The sequence below is a fragment of the Eubalaena glacialis genome, chromosome X, assembly GCF_028564815.1.
Source record: "Eubalaena glacialis isolate mEubGla1 chromosome X, mEubGla1.1.hap2.+ XY, whole genome shotgun sequence".
NCBI classification, from domain to species: domain Eukaryota; kingdom Metazoa; phylum Chordata; class Mammalia; order Artiodactyla; family Balaenidae; genus Eubalaena; species Eubalaena glacialis.
The window spans coordinates 48,482,704-48,500,226 of NC_083736.1; the positions used below are offsets into that span (position 1 = coordinate 48,482,704).

Below are 17,523 nucleotides of genomic sequence, written 5' to 3' on the forward strand. Positions count from 1 at the left end.
GGAAGCACAGAGAGTCCCATACAGGATAAATCCAAGGAGAAACACACCAAGACACATATTAATCAAACTATCCAAAATTAAATATAAAGAAAACATATTAAAAGCAGCAAGGGAAAAACAACAAATAACACACAAGGGCATCCCCATAAGGTTAACAGCTGATATTTCAGCAGAAACTCTGCAAGCCAGAAGGGAGTGGCAGGATATACTTAAAGTGATGAAGGAGAAAAACCTACAACCAAGATTACTCTACCCAGCAAGGATCTCATTCAGATTTGACGGAGAAATTAAAACCTTTACAGACAAGCAAAAGCTGAAAGAGTTCAGCACCACCAAACCAGCTTTACAACAAATGCTAAAGGAACTTCTCTAGGCAAGAAACACAAGAGAAGGAAAACACCTACAATAACAAACCCAAAACATTTAAGAAAATGGGAATAGGAACATACGTATCGATAATTACCTTAAATGTAAATGGATTAAATGCTCCCACCAAAATACATAGACTGGCTGAATGGATACAAAAACAAGACCCATATATATGCTGTCTACAAGAGACCCACTTCAGACCTAGAGACACATACAGACTGAAAGTGAGGGGATGGAAAAAGATATTCCATGCAAATGGAAATCAAAAGAAAGCTGGAGTAGCAATTCTCATATCAGACAAAATAGACTTTAAAATAAAGACTATTACAAGAGACAAAGAAGGACACTATATAATGATCAAGGGATCGATCCAAGAGGAAGGTATAACAATTGTAAATATTTATGCACCCAACATAGGAGCACCTCAATATATATGGCAAATACTAACAGCCATAAAAGGGGAAATCGACAGTAACACAATCATAGTAGGGGACTTTAACACCCCACTTTCACCAATGGACAGATCATCCAAAATGAAAATAAATAAGGAAACACAAGCTTTAAATGATACATTAAACAAGATGGACTTAATTGATATTTATAGGACATTCCACCCAAAAACAACAGAATACACATTTTTCTCAAGTGCTCATGGAACATTCTCCAGGATAGATCATATCTTGGGTCACAAATCAAGCCTTGGTAAATTTAAGAAAACTGAAATCGTATCAAGTATCTTTTCCGACCACAACGCTATGAGACTAGATATCAATTACAGGAAAAGATCTGTAAAAAATACAAACACATGGAGGCTACACAATACACTACTTAATAATGAAGTGATCACTGAAGAAATCAAAGGGGAAATCAAAAAATACCTAGAAACAAATGACAATGGAGACACGACGATCCAAAACCTATGGGATGCAGCAAAAGCAGTTCTAAGAGGGAAGTTTATAGCAATACAAGCCTACATCAAGAAACAGGAAACATCTCGAATAAACAACCTAACCTTGCACCTAAAGCAATTAGAGAAAGAAGAACAAAAAAACCCCAAAGCTAGCAGAAGGAAAGAAATCATAAAGATCAGATCAGAAATAAATGAAAAAGAAATGAAGGAAACAATAGCAAAAATCAATGAAACTAAAAGCTAGTTCTTTGAGAAGATAAACAAAATTGATAAACCATTAGCCAGACTCATCAAGAGAAAAAGGGAGAAGACTCAAATTAATAGAATTAGAAATGAAAAAGGAGAAGTAACCACTGACACTGCAGAAATACAAACGATCATGAGAGATTACTACAAGCAACTCTATGCCAATAAAATGGACAACCTGGAAGAAATGGACAGATTCTTAGAAATGCACAACCTGCCAAGACTGAACCAGGAAGAAATAGAAAATACGAACAGACCAATCACAAGCACTGGAATTGAAACTGTGATTAAAAATCTTCCAACACACAAAAGCCCAGGACCAGATGGCTTCACAGGCGAATTCTATCAAACATTTAGAGAAGAGCTAACACCTATCTTTCTCAAACTCTTCCAAAATATTGCAGAGGGAGGAACACTCCCCAACTCATTCTACGAGGCCACCATCACCCTGATACCAAAACCAGACAAAGATGTCACAAAGAAAGAAAACTACAGGCCAATATCACTGATGAACATAGATGCAAAAATCCTCAACAAAATACTAGCAAACAGAATCCAACAGCACATTAAAAGGATTATACACCATGATCAAGTGGGGTTTATTCCAGGAATGCAAGGATTCTTCAATATACGCAAATCAATCAACATGATACATCATATTGACAAATTGAAGGAGAAAAACCATATGATCATCTCAATAGATGCAGAGAAAGCTTTCGACAAAATTCAACACCCATTTATGATAAAAGTCCTGCAGAAAGTAGGCATAGAGGGAACTTTCCTCAACATAATAAAGGCCATATATGACAAACCCACAGCCAACATTGTCCTCAGTGGTGAAAAACTGAAACCATTTCCACTAAAATCAGGAACAAGACAAGGTTGCCCACTCTCACCACTATTATTCAACATAGTTTTGGAAGTGTTAGCCACAGCAATCAGAGAAGAAAAAGAAATAAAAGGAATCCAAATCGGAAAAGAAGAAGTAAAGCTGTCACTGTTTGCAGATGACATGATACTATACATAGAGAATCCAAAAGATGCTACCAGAAAACTACTAGAGCTAATCAATGAATTTGGTAAAGTAGCAGGATACAAAATTAATGCACAGAAATCTCTTGCATTCCTGTATACTAATGATGAAAAATCTGAAAGTGAAATTAAGAAAACACTCCCGTTTACCATTGCAACAAAAAGAATAAAATATCTAGGAATAAACCTACCTAAGGAGACAAAAGACCTGTATGCAGAAAATTATAGGACACTGATGAAAGAAATTAAAGATGATACAAATAGATGGAGAGATATACCATGTTCTTGGATTGGAAGAATCAACATTGTGAAAATGACTCTGCTACCCAAAGCAATCTACAGATTCAATGCAATCCCTATCAAACTACCACTGGCATTTTTCACAGAACTAGAACAAAAAATTTCACAATTTGTATGGAAACACAAAAGACACCGAATAGCCAAAGCAATCTTGAGAACGAAAAATGGAGCTGGAGGAATCAGGCTCCCTGACTTCAGACTATATTACAAAGCTACAGTAATCAAGACAGTTTGGTACTGGCACAAAACCAGAAATATAGATCAATGGAACAGGATAGAAAGTCCAGAGATAAGCCCACGCACATATGGTCACCTTATCTTTGATAAAGGAGGCAAGCATATACAGTGGAGAAAAGACAGCCTCTTCAATAAGTGATGCTGGGAAAACTGGACAGGTACATGTAAAAGTATGAAATTAGAACACTCCCTGACACCATACACAAAAATAAACTCAAAATGGATTAAAGACCTAAGTGTAAGGCCAGACACTATCAAACTCTTAGAGGAAAACATAGGCAGAACACTCTATGACATAAATCACAGCAAGATCCTTTTTGACCCAGGTCCTAGAGAAATGGAAATAAAAACACAAATAAACAAATGGGACCTAATGAAACTTAAAAGCTTTTGCACAGCAAAGGAAACCATAAACAAGACCAAAAGACAACCCTCAGAATGGGAGAAAATATTTGCAAATGAAGCAACTGACAAAGGATTAATCTCCAAGATTTACAAGCAGCTCATGCAGCTCAATAACAAAAAAACAAACAACCCAATCCAAAAATGGGCAGAAGACCTAAATAGACATTTCTCCAAAGAAGATATACAGATTGCCAACAGACACATGAAAGAATGCTCAACATCATTAATCATTAGAGAAATGCAAATCAAAACTACAATGAGGTATCATCTCACACCGGTCAGAATGGCCATCATCAAAAAATCTAGAAACAATAAATGCTGGAGAGGGTGTGGAGAAAAGGGAACACTCTTGCACTGTTGGTGGGAATGTAAATTGATACAGCCACTATGGAGAACAGTATGGAGGTTCCTTAAAAAACTAAAAATAGAACTACCATACGACCCAGCAATCCCACTACTGGGCATATACCCTGAGAAAACCATAATTCAGAAAGAGTCATGTACCAAAATATTCATTGCAGCTCTGTTTACAATAGCCAGGACATGGAAGCAACCTAGGTGTCCATCATCGGATGAATGGATAAAGAAGATGTGGCACATATATACAATGGAATATTACTCAGCCATAAAAAGAAATGAAATGGAGGTATTTGTAATGAGGTGGATGGAGTTAGAGTCTGTCATACAGAGTGAAGTAAGTCAGAAGGAGAAAAAGAAATACAGTATGCTAACACATATATATGGAATCTAAGGAAAAAAAAAAAAGGTCATGAAGAACCTAGTGGCAAGATGGGAATAAAGACACAGACCTACTAGAGAATGGACTTGAGGATATGGGGAGGGGGAGGGGTGAGATGTGACAGGGTGAGAGAGTGTCATGGACATATATACACTACCAAATGTAAAATAGATAGCTAGTGGGAAGCAGCCGCATAGCACGGGAGATCAGCTCGGTTCTTTGTGACCACCTAGAGGGGTGGGATAGGGAGTGTGGGAGGGAGGGAGATGCAAGAGCGAAGAGATATGGGAACATATGTATATGTATAACTGATTCACTTTGTTATAAAGCAGAAGCTAACACACCATTGTAAAAAAAAAAAAATGTTAGGAAAGAAAGGGTGGAGGCATTAATTGAGCATCTACTATGTACCAGACGCATTACATAAACATACATTTTATCCTTAAAAAATAAATAAATTAAAAAAAATAAAAAATAAAAAATAAAAAATAAAATATTGAGGCATTTTAAAAGCTCAAAAAAAAAAAAAACACTCCCAGAGTAAATGGATTTTTAAGTCATAAGCTCACAAGGATAGAAAGAATAAAGGCAACAGCAACAACAGACAATGTTTTGGACATTTGGGGATGTGGAAAACAAATAGATAATAACTGACCTAGTGGACCTGAAAAAGATGAACCAGGGAAAGCTGAAAATCATTCCCATTTATACTGAATAATACTCATAACACACAGGAACTGGCAGTACCAGGTACTTACAGAACTGGGTAAAGTCAAAAGTGATGACTAAAATAAGGAAGACTAAGTGAAAGGGTTTTGAGAAGTAGTTAGGTATTAGGTCCCTGTGCTCCACCCTCCAGTCCACACCTTTGGGTGATTGCTTCTTCCCTACCCAAGAAGTCTGTAATTTTGTTCTCTGGAGAGGGTAAAAGAGGATCATATCTGGACTAGGGAACACCAGGCACAGTTGAGGGTATGGCTACCATAACAAAAACAAGAAGATTAAATGACCATATGCATGCTGAACGCCATACGCAGAAACCCCCAGCCCTCTTCCCCACTTGGCTACCAAAATACCAGTAACCAGATCCTTACCCTCCAGGCAGGATATTGAAAGATGCTTCTCTGGAGAATCTGGCTAATCCAAGAAGAAAGACCCACAAATATTTATGTCAAAGATTCCCCAATTATTGGCCCACCCAGATACTTGAGAATAGAGGTTAACAAGTCTGACATAAGCAATCATACCATCCAATCAGCTTGTTAGTACCCGTCATAGGCAAAATCATGGCCCCTCAAAGATGTCCCATCCTAATCCTCAAACCTGTGAATATGATGAGATATCACTCCCATTATTGAGCTATACACAATTGACCTTAAGACAGAAAGATCTGGGTGAGCCTTTTACCAGCTAGTGAAGGATTAAACTTGCCATTCCTGAATTTGAAGATGGAGTGGGAGCATGTGAAAGGACTGAAGAACAGTCCCTAGGAGCTGAGAGTGACCCCCGGCTAACAGCCAGGAAGGAAATGAAGACCTTAGTCTTACAACTGCATGGAACTGAACTCTGTCAACAACCTGGTTGAGCCCAAAAGCAGATTCTCTCCCAGAGCCTCCAGCTAAGAGTCCAGGCCACCAAACCTTGATTTCAGCCTGTGAGACTCTAAGCAGAGAATCCAGTAAAGCCTACCACGACTTCTGACCCACGGAACTGAAATAATAAAAGGGTGTTGTTTTAAGCCCACTAAATCTGTGGTAACTTGCTATACAGCAATAGAAAACTAATAGTCTCCTACTATTGATCATGAGCAGTCAGCCAAGAATAACCAGAAATATGAGAAAAGCCTCTAACAAGAAGATGGAGCACAAAACCAATTAAAAAACCCCAGCAACTTGGAGAAAAGATACTATGCAGGGAGAAAAAAAGTGTCAAAAACACTCTCTTCTCTAAAATTACAGAGAGGTGCCATAATATCACATCCACAAAGCAAAGAACAAGACGTTTACTCTAAAAAAGGAACAGACCAAAAAAAAAACAAAATGAAAAGGAACTCTTGAAATTAAAAACAAGATAGTAGAAACGAAAAACTCAATGGAAGAGTTAGAAAATAAAGTTGACAATATCTTCCAGAAAGGAGAATAAAAAGACAAAAAGATAGAAAATAGAAAAGAACATTGGAGAAACAGTCCAAGAGGCCAAACATCCAAATAATAGCAGTTCTAGAAAGAGAAAACAAAGGGAAAGAACTCAACAATAAAATACTTTTAAGAAATTTCCCAGAAGCTAAAGGATATGAGTCCACTGAGTATCCAACACAGTGGATGAAAACAGACCCCAACCAAGACACACTGTGAAATTTTATAATCCTGAGAAGAAAGAGAAGATATTACAAGCTTCCAGAGAGGAAAAAATGGATCACATGCAAAAGATCCAGAAAACAGAACATCTTTGTATTTCTCAATATCAATGCTGAAAGCTAGAAAATCATGGAGCAATGACTTTAAATTTTTTTAATTGCCAACCTAAAATGACTTAGCCAGCCAAATAATCGATTAAATATGAAGACAGAATAAAGATGTTTTTAATACATGCAAGTCTCAAAGAATTTACCTCCCATATACCCTTTCTTAAGGAGGTGGCAGAGGAAGTGGGCCACTAAAACAAAAGGTAAGCAAAGAAAGAGAAAGACATGGGATTTAGGACACATGAATTCCAATACAGGAGAGAGGCAGAGAAGTCTAGAATGATAGTAAAAAGAAAGTTCAGTATGATAGTTATGTAGCAGATGTCCAAGACAATCATTCTAGATTAGAACCATGTGACTAGAAAGATAGGCATGTTAAAGGCTATCATCTCCAAGATACCCACTGTCAATGTCCCATACTCCTTTTATTTATTTATTTTAATTTATTTATTTAATTTATTTGTTTTTGGCTGCGTTGGATCTTTGTTGCAGTGCACGGGCTTCTCATTGCAGTGGCTTCTCTTGTTGCGGAGCATAGGTTCTAGGCACATGGGCTTCAGTAGTTGTGGCTCGCGGGGTCTAGAGCGCAGGCTCAGTAGTGGTGGCACACGGGCTTAGCTGCCCCGCGGCAAGTGGAATCTTCCCGGACCAGGGCTCAAACCCGTGTCCCCTGCATTGGCAGGTGGATTCTTAACCACTGCGCCACCAGGGAAGCCCCCATACTCCTTTTAAACCTGAGGACAGACTGCCCAGGTGAGCCTGGCTCAAAGTATCTGGACTTTGCTAATTTAACCACATGCTGCTGAAGCTCCTGCACACCCTCCCTCCAAGTACTGCACAGCCTGGATCGGGCATGGACATACATTCCACCCAACAGAAGTTATCTGCTGTCTTCTACTCTTGCGGGGGCAGTGGGTCATGGGGAGATGAGAAGTAGAGAAGTCAGAGGGGCCCACTCCCCGTCAAACCATATTGTTACCAGACAACTAATTTTTCTGGTCTGCACAACAGCCCTCTGGTGCCCTGACTGTGGTGAGCCATGTGTGTTTCCCTGGACTCACACGTAACCTCACCCCGATGACCTCCCTAGACTCGGCTCTCATAAACTCTTAGGGAAGCTGGAGCCAGACTATGACCGAGAGACTGTTCAGCTTATCCCCTCCTGGGCATCTTCACCTAACAGTAACTTCAGTAACCAGCTAGATGTGTGTTTGCCACTCTGGTTTTCAAAACAAAATAATATATATTATTTAGGTAAACTATAATGAAAAGCAAAGGAATGAGTAACACAAAAGTCAGGGTAGATATTACCTGTGGTGATGAGGGAGAGGAACGCAAGTGGGGGGTGGGGCACACAGGTAGCTTCTAAAGTTCCAGTAGTGTTCTATTTCTTAACAAAAGTAGAGTTTTACTATTCTTTATACTGTACATACAAATTTAATACACTCTGTTGTAGAGATATATTTCACAATAAAATTATAATTTAAATAAAGAAAATAAGAGGAAAGAAAGCAATCAGAAGGAGAAAGGAATCAACCCTGATACTATAAGGGGAGGGGAAGCCAGTGGTAGGATTCACTTACCATTTCATACGCTACTTCTTCAGGTGTATCTGTTTCTAAATTGAAACTGAATTCAATAGCTTCATTGTCTTTATGCTTGCCTTTCAATTTTTTAGGGTCTTCAACCCAGAGCCTTAAAGCCAGAGATGAATTTGAGCAATCATCTTCCTCCGCTAACTCCACCCTTAGTCCTGTATCCTCAGCAAAAAATGCGTGGTTTAGTAGGTCCCTGACAGACAACCTAATAAACAAAATACAAATCTGTTATCAATTCTTCCAATCATAAACAAGATATAGAGCACTTAATTCGTAAAAATTGTGTCAAAGTAACAACCTGATTTAAATTTTTCTATTAATTAAACCGTTAATCTGCCTTTTTATAAAAACCAAATCTTATATCCAATTTATTATTACCAAGGATGCAAAGAAATCCCAACTAACATGCATTTGTAGTGATCTTAATTAAGGATTATTAACAGTAACATATCTAGATACTGAAGTTTAACATACCTAAAGGTATGCCTAGAGATAATTAGAGAAGTGCTGCAGTAAATGTTAGATGGACTGAGTATCCTCCCTAAGCCACTGGCTTAAGTTACTAAAACTCACACAACAGATTGTTGGCAAAGGAAACTAAAAACTCTTCGAGGTATATAAACTCTAAAGTAAATTAGGAATTCAAACACTTTTACAAATGTTATAAATAGAAGTCATTAACTCTATTAACAATAATCTAGTCAGTGTACTTCACTCTTTAGAGAACGCCATGGGTGAAGCTAATTCAGTTCAGCAAAGTCACACGGTTTTCTTAAAGTATTTAAGTCCAGTATCCTAGGCCAAAGTATACATATAATGGATACAACTCTAGCCTAATATTAGGGATTAACCATCTCTGAAGAGAAAAAAGCACAGAGGTTCAAAAGATTCTTTTATAAGCTGGGAGAGTTAATTTCCTTTTCTTTGACCAACTTCTAAAGTAGATAAATATATCTATCTATATTACAGGCCAGTGAGAGCTACAACTGATGTATTCCATAGTTTGTATGTAGAAAGCCCCTCCTGCACTATTTAAAACAGATAAAGCATATTGACAGCACGGTATCCTGTAAGTTGAGGATTTTCAACCTTCTACATTTTTAGTGATCAAGAGACAAACACTTAACTAAGACAGTTTTATAAAAAAGAACAAGCTTGCTCAGACTAATTAGTCTTAAGGCTAAGGTGAGATGTGTTTAAGAAGGCACAACCAAGTTAAGCACTCCGCTTCTCAATGAAAGTTTTGCCTAGATATTTTTACTAAGGAATAACCACTGCAATAGCAGCAGACAATATCATTCATTAGATACTTATTACTCCGTTAGGTATTTTATATGCATTCATTATCTTTTTAACTATCAAAATAATACCTATTTTTAGGAACAGCTAAAGTAAGTTTCTCAAGATCACACTGGCTAAGTGTGAGTCCAGATTTGAATCTTATTCTGCTGTGGAAGCCTGTGCTCTTTCCAAAACACTAATGTGCCATAAATCCTTTTGAATATTCCAGTGTTCTTTGGTAATAGATCATAATTAAAATGCTGTACAAACAACAATCAGAAACCAAACTAAAATGGCTACTTCAACACAGTAGTTTTAGCATAGCTTAAAAAAAAGCATGTCTAAATTACTACAACTCAAAAACAACAACAAAATAAACAACTCAATTTTTTAAAAAGGCAAAGGACTTGAATAGACATTTCTCCAAAGAAGATATACAAATGGCCAATAAGCACACGGAAAGATACTCAACATTATTAGTCCTTAGGGAAATGCAAATCAAAACCACAATAAGATACCACTTTATACCCATTAGGATGCCTATTAACAAAAATGGAAAATAAGTGTTGGTGAGGACGCTGAGAAATTGGAACCATCATACATTGCTGGAAGGAATGCAAAATGATGCAGCCACTATGGAAAAAATATAGTGGTTCTTCAAAAAATTAAATATATTATTACCGTATGATTCAGTAATTCTACTCCTAGGCATATACCAAAAAGAATTAAAAGCAGAGATTCAAGAAGATACTTGTTCACCAATGTTCATGCCGCATTATTCACAATAGCCAAGAGGCAGAAATAACCCAAGTGTCCATTAACAGATGAATAGATAAACAAAATGTGGTGTGTATGTGTGTATACACACACACACACACACACGCGCGCACACAAAGGAATAGTATTCAACCGTAAAAACAAAGGAAATTCTGATACATGCTATAACATGGATCAACCTTTAAACACTATGCTATGTGAAATAAGCTAGACGCAAAAGGACAAATATTTTATGATTCTACTTATATGAGGTACCTACATAGAAGTAGAGACAAAGTAGAATAGAGGTTGGCAGGGGTTGAGGGGAAAGGGAGTGGGGAGTTACTGTTTAATGGGCACAGAGTTTCTGTTTGGGATGATGAGAAAGTTCTGGAAATAGTGGTGATGGTTGTACAACAATGTGAATGTGCATAATGCCACTGAATTGTACATTTTAAAATGATTAAAATGGTGACTCTTAGGTTATTCATATTTTACCATAATTAAAATATAGAGGTATATAGATATAGCCTGTTGGCACAAACACCAAGAATGTTGTGTAATAAAGCTATAATTAAACAGGTTTTATCTTAGTGACTTTTTATATTTTCAGATATGCAACACTAAACTTAGATAGATAACTAATAAAAATGGGAGACAGTCAGTGAAATGCTGGTGGAAATAATTTCTATAAAGGATCTATCACCTTATTAATCATAATCAATAAGGAGGTAAAAATCAAAATACTAACCAAGCAATTTGAGTCAGCAACTGTCCAAAGCTCAAATTAAAGGGAAAAGCTAAAACTAAAAGGAATTGTCCATAAGAAAAATACAAATTGTGATACAAATAAATCTAGAATACTATTTCTGGAACAAAAATAGCCCTATCAGCTTTACCATTATCATGACACAGGACATTATGGACAAATAAAAAACATCTGGTGAATTGATGGTTAAATTTTTTCTTAAACTATCATAAAAAACCATTTAAGTACTTATGTGAAGGTGACAATGCAGGAAACTCTCTACTATCTACCAACTGTTAGAAGCAAGTTAACCTGGGAGGGGGGCCCAGTGACTGTTAAACGGATGGCTGAAGGTGATGTTGTCACAACACACACAGACAAACACAACCCAAATTTCGGTTCAAGGAAAATTCAGCACATGATATCAGTTTAAAATGGCAAACAAGATTTAAAATGGCACTGATAGGGCTTTCCTGGTGGCGCAGTGGTTGAGAATCTGCCTGCCAGTGCAGGGCACACGGGTTCGAGCCCTGGTCTGGGAGGATCCCACATGCCGCGGAGCGGCTGGGCCCGTGAGCCACAATTACTGAGCCTACGCATCTGGAGCCTGTGCTCCGCAGCGGGAGAGGCCGCGATAGTGAGAGGCCCGCGCATCGCGATGAAGAGTGGCCCCCGCTTGCCACAGCTAGGGAAAGCCCTCGCACGGAAGCGAAGACCCAACACAGCCATAAATAAATAAATAAATAAAAACATCTGATTGTCTTTAAAAAAAAAAAAAAAAAAAAATGGCACTGATACACTTCACTCTAGTCAGTATGGTTTGGATTCCACTCAAAAGTCATACCCAGCATGATTCAAAGGTCAGAAAAAGATCCAGCGCAAGATAAGAGAAAAATTCATCCATCAGTTATGTCATTTCACTACATGTGCACCCACCTTTCAGATTTATTTTGACGAATACATCCCTCGATGATTTCTTTCACTTCAGGATCAGTGACTTTATTGAAACTGGCTGGTTTTATACCCTGGAGGAAGAAAAACGGTTTCTAGTCACAAATTAAGCAACTGAAATCCCAAGCCAACATCATTACTAAAATAATGATTTTTTACCACTAAACCATATTCAAATTTTAAATGAGATAAATATATACATACTGTATAAGTTTAACAACTTTTTGACAAAGATTTTGTCATAGCTCTACAAATAACAGTGAAAAATTGTAAATGATCTAAATCTCTAATAACAGAGGTAATATTACATAAATTATGTGATATACATATATATGCATATGCTAATACACGGAAACTAAACGTGTTCTCATAGTAATTAATAACGTGGAGAATTCTCATGTTGCCACATTAAGTAGGAAAAAAATAGGATCCCAAAATGTACATACAGTATAACCCCAATTAGTAAAATATAATAAACAAGTATTTTTTTGAAATCAGAAAAATCAGTTATTAAAAAACACTTTTAGAAATTCTAAATAAGGGCTCCTCTATCGCAAACATTTCAAATCAATATTTCAAAGTCTTCTAGAATGGCTAGACACAATGAGCAATCAGTAAATATATATATAAAATATATAAATTGTGATATATAAACTTTTGAGAAATCTATATTATGTTTATCCTTAAACAATACCAAAATATTGAGAGAACCTCAAGCTAATTATCAGGTTCTAGGAATTCAATATCAAATTAATGAGGTCCAGATAATTCAAAACGTTCTTATAATAACTGTTAGCTGCCTAAATCTACTTATTTTACATTCTGTTACCCTTAATTTATGGGTTTTAGATTTAAAAAATAATACAAGAACATTGCCATCATTTAATAGAAAATTCAAAATTAAGCTATAAGCAGAAAGGTATAATAGAAAAATTATCATGGAATGAGGCAATCTAAGATCTAGTTCTGGGTCTTCACACTACCTCACAGAATACAGAATCAGAAAGCCAAGTACCATATCCTAGATAAATCTGGTGAGGTTAGGAGTTAATTTGGGCCTCAAATTCAAGAAGCTTTAGTAGAGATGGAAATCTGAATTGTGATATGGCATTTCTGTGACCTGAATATAAAAGAATAAAATCACCATACAAAAAATGGAATTTTTTATTCTACTTATAGAAAAAGCCCTCTTTGACCTTTCCACTGATCTCTTACCCATTCCCCAGCCCTGGATAATTACTGCCTTTCTCTGCTCCTAGGTGAAAATAATTGGGGAGCTGCAACTTACAAAATCAAGTACAAACTCTTCTATTTGTGGTCGTACAATATATGGGCCCAAACTAAAAGGGCATTCTAGCCCCATTTCTTCTTCTCAGCTGTTTATTATAGAAATTTTCAAACATACTCAAAAGTAGAAGTCCCATGTAATCATCACCAGTTTCAACAACAAGCATCATTCCTTAACCTGGTTTCAGCTATCTACTCCCATACCACTTTTATCCTGGAATATTTTAAAGCAAATACTAGGCATCATGTCATTTCACCCATAAAGTCTCCAGTTTCTATCTCTAACAGATATCATGTCATCATCCCACCTAAAATAATTATCAATAATTGCTTAATATCATCTAAAACCCAATCCATACTCAAATTTTCCAAATTGTCTAAATGAGGTGTTCTTACAAGTTGGTCTGTTCAAATCAGGAGCCAAACAAGGTCCATACATTACATGTATGGTGCAATGGAACTGGCTCATACCAGCTCACAAGAGCCAACTATTACATTTTCAGGAATTGTGCAAGCTGATTGTTAAATACATCCATTTATAAAATTTAAATTATATAAACTTACGATTAAATAAATTATATTAAGAGCTAAGGTAATAAATACTGAAAACACGACTCCTTGATTGTTTTACTACATTTTACTATTATTTATGCTCTTGCAGTTGTTTACATCTTTTGTATCCGTATGGTGGAAATACTATATGAGTGCCACTCTGCACCCTTTCTTAACCCTGCATTCAAGTAAGGTCACATTGGTGACTTGAAATCAGTCATGGTGGGAGCACTTACACCAAGGAAATTAGCAAATGCTAGAAATCAGTGCTTTTTCTTTTTCAGAGAATCAGTTGTTAAACATTTACCAGCTCATCACTACTTTAAGTCTCTTGTATTCTGTAACAGTCCCTTCCCCTTTTTTCTTTCAGGAAATTGATTTGTTGGAGAAACTAGGTCATTTGTCATATAGAATTCTGGATTTCTTATTGTCTCCCTAAACAAACCTCTAGAGTCAGACTTGAGGTCAAAATCCACCATTACTAGTAGCTGTGTGAACTTGGGCAGGTCACAACCTCTGATTCTCAGTCTCATCATTTCTAAACTGAAGACAGTGCCATCTTGTAGGAATATAAAGATAAAAACATGTGGCGTATATTATGTATTTAAAAATGGTACCTATTAGTATGTTACCTGAAACACTCTAACAATCTCTTTTGTGGCCTACCTTGAGCCACCCAACTGGATATGAAAGGACCTATTTTCAACAATCTTAACACTTTGCTTCTACCTCCCTTACTATACTCCTATCCTCTTATTTTTATAGTTATTTGTGAGTTTATATTATTGCCCTACTAAAAATGTAAGCTCTTTGTAGGTAGCAAACACTTCTTACTCATCTTTGCATTCCTTGTAATTTCTAATGCAAAAAATTACTCATAGCAGGGAACCAAATACTGTATCCATTGAATGCCACTTCATAATCAGGCTTTTAGAACTAGAAGAAATCTTCAAAACCATTTAGCCAATCTTTATTATGTAGCTTTGGAAAATAAGATCCATCTAATAAATATCTAAAAATTCTTTACAAACAAATGGATATAGATGATATATCTGTACATTTTCCCCAAAGATACTAATACAGAGCATTTTATATGACCCCATTTGAGTATAGGTATATAGCATAAATCTAAAGCTTATTTCATTACAATTATGTTAAATTTAGCACTGTTATATAGAACTTAACCAAAATTAGGTTTTTTGTTTGTTTTAATTTGGTTTTTTCTGTTTTTATTTTTGGTTGTGTTGGGTCTTCGTTGCTGTGCGTGGGCTTTCTCTAGTTGCGGTGAGCGGGGGCTACTCTTCATTGCGGTGCGCGGGCTTCTCATTGCAGTGGCTTCTCTTGTTGCGGAGCATAGGCTCTAGGCCCACGGGCTTCAGTAGTTGTGGCACGCGGGCTCTAGAGCGCAGGCTCAGTAGCTGTGGCGCACAGGCTTAGCTGCTCCGTGGCATGTGAGATCTTCCCGGGCCAGGGATCGAACCCGTGTCCCCTGCATTGGCAGGCAGATTCTTAACCACTGAGCCACCAGGGAAGCCCCCAAATTAGGTTTTTTTAAATTAATTTTTATTGGAATATAGTTGCTTTACACCAAAATTAGGTTTGACTAAGTCGACTTCTAAGTTGACTTTACCATTAAATGTGGCAATTTGTGAAGTAAAAAGAATAAAGTTATACCTACACTAGTTACTTTACGGTATATTTGAGCTGCATTCTGGCACTCAGAATAAGGGTACTCCGAAGTAGCCATTTCTAGCATACACATTCCAAAAGCATAGACGTCCACAGATTCATCGTAGTGCTCTTCATACATCTCTGGGGCCATAAACTCAGGAGTGCCTACAAAATACCACAACCACATTTTTTTTAAAAAAAGAAAAATGTAGAGAATTCCCTGGCGGTCCAGTGGTTAGGACTCTGCGCTCTCACTGTCAAGGGCCGGGGTTCAGTCCCTGGTCATGGAACTAAGATCCCACAAGCCACGCAGTGTGACCAAAAAAAAAAATGTATCCACCAAGATCACATTCCCTTTGCCATAAGGATTACCTGAGTTAATTTCTGCTCCCTAAAAGCATATATATATATATATATATATATATATATTTATTTATTTATTTATTTATTTATTTATTTATACATATAATATACATATATATACATATAATTTCCTTAACTTAATTTCCTTAATTGTACTTAATGAAGTACAGTTTGCAATGTTCAAAATTAGGTAATGATTACCAAAATCTGTTTTTATTTCTATCCTTGTTTTTAGTTATTTAAATTTTTCTGAAGTAGTAAATCCTCTTTCTTAAGTTCTCAGAACCTTTCAATAATATTAAATACATCACAAAAGAAATACACTGGGATGTCTCTAAAATCAGTCAATATATAATAGATATTTCAAAGCAAATTCACATTCTAGACCAGGGGCCAGCAAATTTCTCTGTAAAGGGCCAAACAGTAAATATTTCAGGCTTTGTAGTCTACATGAGCTCTATCACAACTAATTAACTCTGACATTGTAGTGAAAAAGCAACCATAGACAATATGTAAATGAGTGGGTGTGGCTGTGTTCCAACAAAAGTTTATTTACAAAAATAGGCGGTGAAGCCAAATTTGGCCCATAGGCTGTGGTTTGCTGATCCCCGTTCTAGACATATACAATTTAAAAAATCTGTCTTTACACAACCAACAAACTATAAAATGTTAATCACCAATGACACTTTTAGCAAATGATGTGCGCATTAAGGTGGCTAGTCCTAGATCACCAATCTTCACAGATCCAGTGGGTCCCGTGATGAAAATATTGTCACACTTCAGATCCCGGTGAATAATAGGAGGAGTCCTAGTGTGCAAGAACTGCAACCCCTTTAAAATTTGCCTGCACCAGCTCCTTAAGACCTTTGGTTTCATGACTTTAAATCGTTTTAAGTACCTACACAAAGAAACAAAAACCACATGTAAACAAACATACCTAGCTTACTGTATGAGCACATTAGGGTAAATCATGTAAGCTAGCTGGTACTGTATATATTATGATTGCCATCACTGAGTTATCTTCTATTGTCTGTTATGACAAAAAATTATTAAATCTAAAGCCTCATTCTTAGAGAAGACATCCTACTAAGTTTAGCATTTTAAATTCAAAACAAGAATCATTCTAATCAGAGTGACCTTTTGTGGAATGGCATCAAAATTTTAAAAACAAAGTCCTCTCTACTTCCTAATAACTGCTTAAATAGAGTCATCAGAGGGTTTAACTATGTAAAATTTTAGTGCAAAGATGCTAGGAAACAGAAAAAGTACATCACACATTTAATAATCACAAATAAGTGGTTATACCATCAAATGAAATACTGTAGTCAGAAACAAAACGATAGACTATAATTACATAGTACTGCTCACTAGATATGTGAATCTGGCCACGTCCCCAACCTTTCATCATCTTCTACAAAATGACATTATATTATCTCTATAATGATTTCTAATTCTAAAATTCTATGATATCCCACAAATATTAATTTCTCAACATTGTGTTTTCTAACAAACTTCATTAACATCCAAATTTTTTAACCTGCCCTGAAATATAGTCACTAGATTCAGATTCTACAAATTCTTTAATCAAGTAGTGTTACTTTACAAACAACTTTT

At 36.4% G+C, this 17,523-nt stretch overlaps 1 protein-coding gene across 1 annotated transcript in view; it reads right to left on the minus strand.

The window, feature by feature from the left end:
- WNK3 (WNK lysine deficient protein kinase 3) overlaps positions 1–17,523 on the minus strand; it is a 136,098-nt gene that overhangs the window by 76,087 nt on the left and 42,488 nt on the right. The window contains exons 4-7 of the mRNA XM_061179460.1: positions 16,587–16,807; positions 15,554–15,711; positions 12,022–12,110; positions 8,286–8,505 (exon numbers count right to left, since the gene is read on the minus strand). Coding sequence (XP_061035443.1) covers positions 8,286–8,505; positions 12,022–12,110; positions 15,554–15,711; positions 16,587–16,807 — 688 coding nt within the window. The remainder of the gene's footprint in view (positions 1–8,285; positions 8,506–12,021; positions 12,111–15,553; positions 15,712–16,586; positions 16,808–17,523) is intronic.